General features: G+C 45.8%; 1 protein-coding gene across 1 annotated transcript in view; it reads left to right on the forward strand.

Moving 5' to 3' along the window:
• ctr9 (CTR9 homolog, Paf1/RNA polymerase II complex component) overlaps positions 1-11,796 on the forward strand; it is a 105,678-nt gene extending 93,882 nt beyond the window's left edge. Inside the window, exons 22-25 of the mRNA XM_063061570.1 lie at positions 7,077-7,234; positions 8,207-8,309; positions 9,725-9,834; positions 11,031-11,796. Of these exons, the coding sequence (XP_062917640.1) occupies positions 7,077-7,234; positions 8,207-8,309; positions 9,725-9,834; positions 11,031-11,430 (771 nt within the window). The 3' untranslated portion in view covers positions 11,431-11,796. The remainder of the gene's footprint in view (positions 1-7,076; positions 7,235-8,206; positions 8,310-9,724; positions 9,835-11,030) is intronic.
• Positions 11,797-12,112: the final 316 nt, after the last annotated feature.

Raw genomic sequence — 12,112 nt, forward strand, 5'->3', positions numbered from 1 at the left:
TTATTTATCACATGTACATTAAAACATCAGGTGAAATGCTGTGTTTGCATTAGCAACCAACACGACCTAATGGTGTGCTAGGGGCAGTCTGCGAGTGTCGCCACACATTCCGATGCTATTATAGCATGCCCACAATTCTTGCCAGAACAACACAAGCAACAACAGCAAACAAAGCCCCTTTCCTCCCTCCCACCCACCCACACACACGGAGAGTCCTCTAACTCCAGGACAGACCTTCAGTCTCCTGGCTTCGGCCATTGGGCTTCGATCTTTGTTATCATCCCCCGAACTAGCTGATGATGGGACCCTGAAATCCAGGCATGCCTTATGACCAGCCATCGTACCCGCTATTCATGCAGACATCCGACTCCGGGGCCTACTGACCTGGGACAGCCCACCATCGACAGCTATCCTTCATCACCCATCAATGCCACTGACAAGAGACTGCCAGCCTCTTGGGTCAAGCAGCATCTATGGGGTGAAAGAAATCAACTTCAGTGGGGTCAAAGCCCTGCATCAAGATCTTATTTTAATGTTTTGACAATTCCTTTCCCGTCACAGATGCTGCCTGACATTTTCTTCCATCATATCCCTCCTGTGTTTTATGAATGGAAAGAGGAAGCGTGGTGGTTGGAAGCTGCTCTACAAAGATGTGCTCAAGCACCATATGAAGAACACTGACATGAACGTCAACACCTGGGAGAAAGATGCTTCGGCCAGAAGAAGCTGGCACTGCATTGTCAAGAAGTCAATCCCAGCTATCGAGGAGAAAAAGCAGAAGAAATATGAAGCAGGTCATGAACGCAGACATAACCATATTTCTCTTCAAAGTTCAAAGTAAATTTATTATTAAAGTATATATACTACCCTGAGATTCATTTTCTTGCGGGTGTTTCTTCTTCGGCTGTCCATCGATTTCGATGTTGACTGTGCTGAGAGTTTAGTCTCCGCAGGCACGTTTATGGGCCACAAGACCAGCACTGGATCGGCACTGTCTCCCACATCGGTTGCATTTGTGATTTGACTGGTCTAGCACCGAATGTCTGCGTTCATGACCTGCTTCATATTTCTTCTGCCTTTTCTCCTCGATAGCTGGGATTGACTTCTTGACAGTGCAGTGCCAACAACTTCTGTCCAAAGCACCTTTCTCCCAGGTGTTGACATTCATGTCGGTGTTCTTCATATGGCGCCTGAGCACGTCTTTGTAGGGCAGCTTCAGACCACCTTGCTTCCTCGTTCCTTCATGTAGCTCGCCACAGAAAACAGCTTTGGGTAAACGATCATCGCTCATTCTTGTGACATGACCAGTCCAATGCAGCTGAGAAGCTGTGATAAGCGATTCTACGCTGACTGTCCCAGCATGTTTGGGCACCTCCACATCTGCTACCCTCTCTTGCCACTTGATGTGTAATATTTGGCGTAAATGCCTGTGCTGTGTCTTGGTCAATTTCTTGATGTGCTTCCGACACAATGTCATCGTTTCAGTTGAATAAAGCAGAGATGGTAAAACAGCTGTGTTATACACTTTGACCTTGGTTGCCATTTTAATGTCGTGGCGAGACCAAAGTCGCTTCTGCAAAGCACCAAAGACTTTTGTAGCTAATTGAATTCTCCTCTCAACTTCCAGATCTGATGAGTTAGTGTTGGTCACAGCGCTTCTGATGTATGTGAAAGAGTCAGAACATTTCAGTGCTACCCCATGACTGGTGGTTGGGTCTCACTGGGACTACAGAGAGGGGGAGCCTGGTACAGAAGTTCAGTTTTGGAGACATTGATTCTTAGGGCAAAAAGAATGACAGCAAACGAGAAGCGGTCTACAATTTCTTGAGTCACATTAACATCAGTAGCAACCACGGCTGAGTTGTCTGCATACAGAAGCTCTCTGACACATATCTCTCTTGATTTGGTTGGGGCTTTGAGTCTTGACAGGTTGAACAATTTTCCATCTGAGCGAGTCCTAATGTACACACCTTTGTCCAAATTATGGTCCATTATTTCCAAAACTGCAGCAAGATATAGTGTGAACAAAGTTGGAGCAAGAACAAATCCCTGTTTTACCCCGTGGTTGATGGTGAAGGCTTCGCTGACATCTCCTCCGATAGATACTTTGTCAGATATGTTCTTATGAAACAACTTGATCATCATAACCAGCCTATCTGGACAGCCATAAGTTTTGAGCACTTCCCAGAGTGTTTCTCTGTCTACTGTATCAAATGCTTGTGAGAAATCAACAAAGGCAATGTACAGTGGTTGCTGCTGTTCTCCCACCTTCTCCTGGAGTTGCCTCAAAGTAAAAATCATGTCAGTGGTTGCTCTTCCAGCCCTAAAGCCACGTTGGCGTTCAGGAAGCACATCTTCTGAGATGATCTTGAGCCAGTTGAGCAGTATCTTCACCATAATCTTGCCAGCTATGGACAGGAGGGAGATTCCTCGGTTGTTTCCACAAACACTACGGTTGCCTTTCTTCTTGTAGATGGTGACTATCAGCGCATCTTTGAAGTCCTGAGGGAGACAATGACTGTGCCAACAAGCATTATATAAGTTCAACTGTTCAGTCTTCAGAGCAGGACCACCTTGCTTCAGTACATCTGATGGAATACAGTCTTGCCCAGGTTTTCCATTTCTGGTATCTTTTAAAGCCTTATTAAGTTCTGTCATAGTGATGAGTCCGCATAGCTCTTCTCTTAGCATAAACAACAGGAATTCTGCAGATGCTGGAAATTCAAGCAACATACATCAAAGTTGCTGGTGAACGCAGCAGGCCAAGCAGCATCTATAGGAAGAGGCGCAGTCGACGTTTCAGGCCGAGACCCTTCGTCAGGACTAACTGAAGGAAGAGTGAGTAAGGGATTTGAAAGCTGGAGGGAGGGGGGAGATGCAAAATGATAGGAGAAGACAGGAGGGGGAGGGATAGAGCCGAGAGCTGGACAGGTGATAGGCAAAAGGGGATACAAGAGGATCATGGGACAGGAGGCCTAGGGAGAAAGACGGGGGGGGGTGACCCAGAGGATGGGCAAGAGGTATATTCAGAGGGACAGAGGGAGAAAAAGGAGAGTGAGAGAAAGAATGTGTGAATGAGAGAAAGAATCCAACGGGATCCCACCACTAAGCACATCTTTCCCTCCCCCCCTCTCTCTGCATTCCGCAGGGATCGCTCCCTACACAACTCCCTTGTCCATTCGTCCCCCCCATCCCTCCCCACTGATCTCCCTCCTGGCACTTATCCGTGTAAGCGGAACAAGTGCTACACATGCCCTTACACTTCCTCCCTTACCACCATTCAGGGCCCCAAACAGTCCTTCCAGGTGAGGCATCACTTCACCTGTGAGTCGACTGGGGTGATATACTGCGTCCGGTGCTCCCGATGTGGCCTTTTATATATTGGTGAGACCCGACGCAGACTGGGAGACCGCTTTGCTGAACATCTACGCTCTGTCCGCCAGAGAAAGCAGGATCTCCCAGTGGCCACACATTTTAATTCCACATCCCATTCCCATTCTGACATGTCCTATCCACGGCCTCCTCTACTGTAAAGATGAAGCCACACTCAGGTTGGAGGAACAACACCTTATATTCCGTCTGGGTAGCCTCCAACCTGATGGCATGAACATTGACTTCTCTAACTTCCGCTAGGCCCCACCTCCCCCTCGTACCCCAGCTGTTCCTCCTTTTTATGCACACATTCTTTCTCTCACTCTCCTTTTTCTCCTTCTGTCCCTCTGAATATACCTCTTGCCCATCCTCTGGGTCCCCCCCCCCCGTCTTTCTCCCTAGGTCCCCTGTCCCATGATCCTCTCGTATCCCCTTTTGCCTATCACCTGTCCAGCTCTCGGCTCTATCCCTCCCCCTCCTGTCTTCTCCTATCATTTTGCATCTCCCCCTCCCCCTCCAGCTTTCAAATCCCTTACTCACTCTTCCTTCAGTTAGTCCTGACGAAGGGTCTCGGCCTGAAACGTCGACTGCGCCTCTTCCTATAGATGCTGCTTGGCCTGCTGCGTTCACCAGCAACTTTGATGTATGTTGTCTTCTCTTAGCAGTTTAGTTGTGAGCCTTTCACATGCATTGTGGTCAGCCGCACCTTGTTGGTTTAGAAGGTTACAAAAGTGTTCCCTCCATCGCTCAATGATGTCTTTCCTGTCATTGCATAGCTTGCTCCCATCTGCAGTTTTTACTGGGGCCACTGTATTGCTTCTTGGACCATAGATAGCTTTCAGTCCTGAGAAGAGCCCATGGTAATCATTCCTGTCTGACATTGCTTGCAGTTCTTCTGCTTTCTTATTCCACCAGTTGTTCTTCATAGCCCTGATCTCCCTTTGAACTTTGGCTTTCATGGCCTTAAATGCTGCTTTGCTTCTTTCAGAGTTCTCTTTCAAGTGACACATATAAAGCCTTTGTTTCATCTCCAGCAGTTCTTGAATTGAATCATTTTGTTCTTGAAATTAGTCAGGAGTTTGTCTTAGGGTAACCAAGCACCGCACTTGCAGTTGAATTGATGGTTTTCTTGAGCTGCTTCCAGCATTCTTCAATATTGGTTGGGTCATTGAGAGGGTCTGTGTCTTCTTGGAGAGATAATGTCAATGCTGTGACAATTCTCCTCTGATGTTCCTCACTGGCCAACCTATTGACATCCAATTTCTTGGGTGCTTCACTGGGTGTTTTTCGCCTTGGCAGCAGCAGTTTTAAGTCTAAGTTGTGATCATACCATGTAATGATCAGATGAGTACTCTGCTCCGCGCATTGTTTTTGTCAATAGAACCTCCGGCACATCTGCTCTGTGAGTCACAACGTAGTCAAACAAATGGAGATGCTTTGACCTTGGGTGCATCCAGGTGAAGTAGTTCTTTTCGGGTTGACAAAAGAAAGTGTTGGTAACACACAATTCCCTCTGAGTGCAAAAGTTTAGCATAAGGTCACCATTGGTGTTCTTTTTGCCTTTACCAAATTTGCCAGTGACACCTTCCTAGGTACTGTGATCCTTGCCTACTCTGGCATTGAAATCTCCCAAGATGAGCAACTTGTCTGCCCTAGGGACATTATCAGTTACTTCAGCCAGTTCCTGATGGAAGGACTCCTTGTCTTCATCAGAATGTGCCATGGTTGGTGCAGCCACATTGATCAAACTCAGGAAACGATCCTTTCCGATGGGAACACGTAGTCGCATGATCCTTTCAGATATCTCTATCGGAAGTGTTGGCAATTTGCTAGCAATCTTGTTGGAAATAGCAAAGGCCACACCTGCATTTCCCTTTTCGTTGGTTTTCCCAATCCAAAAGAAAGTATGAGTATTTTCTTGGATTTGGCCTTGTCCTTCAATCCTTGTCTCTTGGAGCGCAGCAATATCAATGTTGTATCTTGCCAATTCCTTAGCTGTCAAAACAGTTCTCCCTTCTGGTCTTGAGTCGTTATCCAGCATTGTTCGCACATTCCATGTGGCAACAATCAGTTTCATCTTCTTAAACTTCTTACTGCAGTGGTGAAGACCCGCTGGCCGCGGTGAGCCAGCCAGGTGAAATCTGAGCAAGCTTTCTTTACCCCACCTTTTCTAGGGGCTTCCCCTTCCAGGGCGGGCAGTGCTATCCCTCAAGAGGGCTGCCCAGCCACTCTCATAGCTGCCTCAACCCTGTTGTTGCTCAGAAAACTCAACAAGGTAGCAACCATCGTATGTGAGCTGACTTTGTGCAGAGTTCATGCTAGCAGCTTCCAGCTTCTCAAGCCTGCCGCTGTCACATGACCTCCATCGCCACAGGGCTTTCCACACCATCCAGAAACTCTACTCCAACACACCTTGCACAGTAATAAGACAGACGGTGTCATGCCCCACCATACAGTCTCTCTGGGCTTCCAAATCTGATGCTAAGTGGTACACAGGAGTGTAACAGACTGAGCGGATAAGGAAGCTGCCCTGCAGTGACAACTAACTAGTCAAGTGACGCCACCCGTTACCCAGCACTCTGGTTCCTCCGCATGCCACCAAGGTGGCTGTACCATTGACCCCTTTGGATTCATCTGCCACAGACACCATCAGATGCCCTGCTGCCAGCGTCTTCATTGGGTGCAGCCTTTGCCTGAAGAGACATAACCTACAAAGTAACAAAGGCATGCTTACCTCCTTGACTTAGCTAGCCACGATCCTACTACTAGACCTAGTCTAGTAGTATACAGATGGAACATCACCTTCACGGCCAGGTTAGACCTGCCAGAGAACGAATCTCCACCGTACTTCACTGGCGTTCGGCCAGTGTCACCCCTACGCCACGGTGAGGCACCAAGGTAGGATTTTTGTAGGAGTGACACTGGCTGAACATCAGCGAAGCACAGCGGAGATTCGAGGTCTAACCTGGCCGTGAAGGTGATGTTCCATCGGTATACTACTAGACTAGAGTAGGATCGTGGCTAGCTAAGTCAAGGAGGTAATGTTGCGGGTATTTACAGTAAGTACAAAGAAACATCAATGAAAGATCACATACAACAATAATAAACTGCAAATACAATAAATAAATAAATAGATAAATAAGCAAGCATGCAAGCAAAAAATATCAAGTACATGAGTTGAAGATACCTTGAAAATGAATCCATAGGATGTGGGAACGTTCCAGTGATGTGGCGAGTTAAGTTGAAGGAAGTTATCCCCTCTGGTTGAGGGGTAATAACTGTTCCTGAACCTGGTGGTTGGGTCCTGGGGCTCCTGTGCCACGTTTCTGATGGCAGCAGTGAGAAGAGTGCATGATCTGGATGGTGGGATCCCTGATGATGGATGCTGCTTTCCTGCGACAGTGTACCATGCAGATGCGCTCAGTGCTTGGGAGGGCTTTACCTGTGATGAACTGGCTGTATCCACTTTTTGTAGGATTTTCCATTCAAGGGCATTGGTGTTTCCATACTAGGCTGTGATGCAGCCAGTCAGTGTATGCTCCACCACACATCTATAGAGGTTTGTCAAAGTTGAGTGCATCTCTGCAGTTGTACATATTTTCATTAAGATGTTTCTCATATCCATTTTAATGTTTTTATTATTTTACGATCCTGGTGCATTTTTGTTCTCTGGTCTGAATAAATGTTTTTTCTTTGATAAACAGCGTGCGAAGAAAGGAGAGTTTGATGAATTTGTGAATGATGATTCTGATGAAGATTTGCCTCTGCCCAAGAAGAAGAGGAAGCAGAGAGCAAGTGGTAGTGAACCTGAGGGTAGGGACGAGGACGGTGATCGCAAGCAAAAAAAGAAGAAAAGGAGGCGGTATGTAGCAGCACAAACCTGAGGGTTTGTGCACATTACAAAGTAGCCAGCATACAGTATATTTACTGAGAGATCTTGTGTCCAATATTGAAGAAAATAAATGAGGATAGCACATTCAATATGATTGACTTATACCTTAGAATAGTACAAAGATGAGCTTTCTTTGTCACATGTACATCAAAACATACAGTGAAATGCACCATTTATGTCAAATCTAATCAGGGAGTATTTTGGTGGGCAGCCTCTAAGTGTCATTCTGTTTCTGGCACCAACATAGCATGCCCACAACTTGCTAACTCTAAGCTCTATGTCTTTGGACTGTGGAAGGGAACCAGAACACCTGGAGAAAACCCAGACAGTGGTGACAATTGAACCCTGATCTTACAGCCGGTGCATTAACTGCTACATTCGGGGTATATTAGGTGGGCACATGGACAATAGAAAAATGGAGGGCTATCTAGGGAAGTGTTAGAATGATCTTAGGGTAGGTTAAGGGATCAGCACAACATTGTGGGCCAAAGGGCCTGTACTGTGCTACAATGCTGTCTGTTCCACAAGAATACTAAAATTGAAAGCTGAGTAAGGGAAAATGTGGAGCAGCCTGGTTGGGGTGACGAGTTTATCTGGAGGCTTTGCGTATTTATTTTATTTGTTTATTGAGATACAGTGCAGAACTGACCCTTTGAGCCACGCTGCTGAGCAATCACAGGACATTTTACAGTGACCAGTTAACCTACCAGTCGGTACGTCTGTCCTGTGGGAGGGAACTGGAGCACCCGGAGGAAACCCACACGGTCGCAGGGAGAATGTACAAACTCCATTCAGACAGTGGCAGGAATTGAACCTGGGTCATCTGTACTGTAAAGAGTTATACACTATAGTTATTGCATTTCAGCAAGGTGGTAACGTAATACTGTTTTACTTCACCCTGACCAACCACTCTCTCCTTCCCTCCTCACCCTCCATCTGCAGACCCCAGAAACCTGCTGAAGATGGCAGTGATGATGAGGAACCAGCCTCCCGACCGAAGAAACCACGCCGGCCAAAAACAGTCGAACGCAAAAAGAAAGAGAAGGTTTGTTTCTGTTGCATGGATGTGTGATTGCTGACCCATGGTCCATTCTGTTAAACTGAACTTTTTTTCTTCCTTTTCACTTAGATTCAGTGAAAACCTTTTGTTTACACGCCATCAAGACCATAAGATGTAGGAGCAGAAGTAGACTATTTGGCCCATCGTGTCTTCTCCACCATTCCACCATGGCTGATTTATTAACCCTCTCAAACCCATTCTCCTGCCTTCTCCCTGTAACTTTTGACACCCTGACTAATCAAGAACCTATCAAACTCTGCTTTAAATATATCTAATGGCTTGGCCTCCACAGCTGTCTGAGGCAATGAATTCCACAGATTCACCAGCCTCTGGCTGAAGAAATTCCTCCATCTCTGTTCTAAATGGACGTCTCCCTATTCTGAGGCTGTACTCTCTGGTCCTAGACTCCCCCACTATGGGAAACATCCTCTCCACATCCACTCTATCTCAGCCTTTCAATATTTGATAGCTTTCAATGAAATCCCTCTCTTATTCTTCTAATCTCCAGCATACAGGTCCAGAGCCATCAAGCACTCCTATTAAGGCAATAACAAGGAAAACAGAGTGTAGAAAATAGTGTTACTGTTGGAGAGTGCAGTGTACGTAGACAAATAAATGTGCAAGCTGGGTGGGAAAAACAAGAGTTTATTTTTTAGCATATGAAAGGTTTGTTCAAGAGTCTGATATCAGCAGGATAAAAAATATCCAAGTCCTGTAGGAGATTGGTTTTATTTTTAATATTATGACAGGGTGATAGATAAGATCAAGATGGGAACATTGTTACTACTGGTTGGTGAAACCAGAACTAAGGGACAGAGCCTTAAGATTCAGGGGAATAGATTTAGGATGGAGGTGAGGAGAACCTGTTTTTCCCAAAGAGGAGTGAATCTGTGGAATTCTCTGCCCAAGGAAGCAGTAGAGGCCACCTCATTAAATACTTCAAAGCTCTTGGGTCTTCTGCTGATTTCTTAAATTTAAACAACCACCCTCAAAAGATAATTGTCAGGTCAGCTTTTTTGAACTACGCTCTTTAACGATGAGACACTTTTAAACACCAGCTCAAAACTGATTTATTTAACCGTGCTTTTAACTAACATCCCATTGTCCCACTTAGCCCACTTTGAATTACATCATTTGTGTGAAGAGTGCTCTATAGATAAGTTATTACTATTATTAAATATAGAATTGAAGGCACAGATAGATTTATCACAGGGGAATGAAAGGGTTGTGGGGAAAGGCAGGTAGCTGTAGCTGAGTCCACAGCCAGACCTGCCACGTTCTTATTGAATGGTGGAGTAGGTTCAACAAGCCAGATGGCTGACTTCTGTTGCGAATTCTACGTGGTTTATTTAACTGAGGTATTGTGTGATGGATTATGTGAGGTTTTTTTTTCCCTGTAGCTCAAACCTGAACGACTCCCGCCTTCCATGAAAGGTAAAATCAAGTCGAAGGCCATCATTTCATCCAGTGACGACTCTTCTGATGAGGGGACACTGAAGATAGCAGAAGGGTAAGCCACATCTCTAACTCAGTGTTAGTTGTCTGTTGTATCCAACTATGACAGGAAACCTATGCTGGAGAATTTATTAAGTGGGAAAGCCGTTACACTGGGACAGTGCCACTCTCTTGACCTCAGAAGCCCAGATCCATTGGTATGAGTAGTCATCACTAGCTGGGGATGACCATGAGTACTTCTACACCTCGTCGTGCCTTTCACTTTCCATTGAATGTTGCAGAACCACTTTCCTGGCCGATGGATCTCACTAAATCTCATGCTGGAGCTGACTTCAAATGCTAGGACAGGGATGTTCCTATCTCACCAGGGTAGGAGCCGCTTGCTATCCTCATTTGATTTAGCCCGCCTATTGAAGCAGTGTGCTGGGGTGTGGCTGATGTCATATGCATACAGCTGCTTGAAGCCTCAGTGAGAGCGGAGTGTTCGGTGGGATCTAAAGGTGAGTGAGAAGCCCCAAATGGACACGGCAAGCCCCTTCACCATAAGTGCTACCTCACACTGGACACCCCACATACCCTGTAACTCAGTAATGCCTACCTTTCAGTTTATAGCTTGGGTCTACATGCATCAGTATTTGTAGTTTTAATAAATTGTATTCAGGGAGAGCAGGGGTGTGGGAGCAACAGCTGTAGGCTTCATATGAGAAGGATTTCATTATTTCTGATACCGGGTTTTGATTACCTGGGTTAAGGAGAGCCCTAATCAGAATCATGTTTAATTTTACTGGCATACGTTGTGAAATTTGTTGTTTTGCAGTTGCAGAACAAATGAAATACATAGTAATAAAAACTATTCATTACAATAAGTGTGTATATATATGTATATAAAAAGAATTAAATAAGTGGTGCAAGAAAAAAAGGGAAAAAGACTGAGGTAGTGTCAATGGGTTCATTGTCCATTCAGAAATCTGATGGTTGAGGGGAAGAGCTGTTCCTGAAATGTTGAGTGTGTGTCTTCAGGCTCCTGTACCACCTCCTTGTAGCAATGAGAAGGGAGTCTTGGGGGAAAGTGTAAATGGGCAAATATGAACTGACTTCAGCATCAATACAGGCCTGAGCCTGGAGTCAGTGGGAGAGGAGGTGCAGTATGTGAACAGGTGAGTGAGCATTTCAGCGCAGGAGTCCCCTGTGCATTGTGTGCGTGAGCAGAGATCAGAGCTGCAGCGTAACCCACCCGATTCACTCTTCCAGGAACGCTCGGGACAGCGGCTCAGACGAGGACCAGGCAACTGACACCCGCAGGAAGCGGCTGGTGTCTGACAGCGAGTCGGAGGATGGGCGAAACCAGGAGAGGTCAGGGAACGAGGGGGGCAGCAGCCCAGGCTCGAGGAGCGGGCGGTCAGCTGCCGGCTCTGACAGCGAACCATCGGCAAGTGGGCAGGCAGCATCCGACCATTCGGGTAGCTCGGGAGAGGAAGATCATGGCGAGTCTCGCCCCACCTCACGAGCCTCCAACGACTCCGGCCGGCAGGATTCTTACGAGGAAGGGTCAGTCCAGGGGTTGCCTGCTGAATCAGACCAGGAATCCAATCAGGGAGATGGTCGCCATACGTCCGTGTCACCGTCACAATCAGACGATGACAGTGACTGAGTCAGGCTCATTCTGAAATGTGGACTCAGTTTCTTCTGGATGAATGTTGAAGCTTAGAAAAGAAATGGTTTACTTTATAAAAAGCTGTGAAGCCTGCCTTTCTTGACCTTGAGCGAGGACTGTGCTGTAAACTCAGCAAGCTGTTCGTTGCTGTGTTTCGTATTTAAGATAACACAGGGCTTAATAGCAGTTGCCTGCTGTCACTGTCATAAAATGCTCGGAGAATCAGCTGCTACCAGCTAGTTTGTGAAATAAAGAGCAAATATTTTAGAGATGGGAACTATAGAGATGCAAAAATGTGACCTATGATTTTTTTTGGAAAATTCTTGTAAACGAAGAGAAACTTACACTGTTTGTTTAATAAATGTTTCATCTAAAAAGAAAAGCGTCTGTGGAATGAGTTGGGTTGTTTTGTATTCAGAAGTAGAAGTCAGTGCGTGTATGTGTGGAATGATTCATACTGAACTGTGTAAACACAGCCAACCTGTTCCCAACATGAAAAACGTTCACAATTCAAAGTAAAGTTATCACACTACATAAATAAATGTCACCACATCCAACCCTGACATTCACTTTCTTGCAGGCATTCACAGTAAGTACAAAGAAACAAAAAACAATAATAAATCAGTTATCAAGAACATGAGAAGAAGAGAGCTTGAAAATGAGCCCATAAGTTGTGGGA

This window comes from Mobula hypostoma, chromosome 11, assembly GCF_963921235.1.
Source record: "Mobula hypostoma chromosome 11, sMobHyp1.1, whole genome shotgun sequence".
NCBI lineage: Eukaryota > Metazoa > Chordata > Chondrichthyes > Myliobatiformes > Myliobatidae > Mobula > Mobula hypostoma.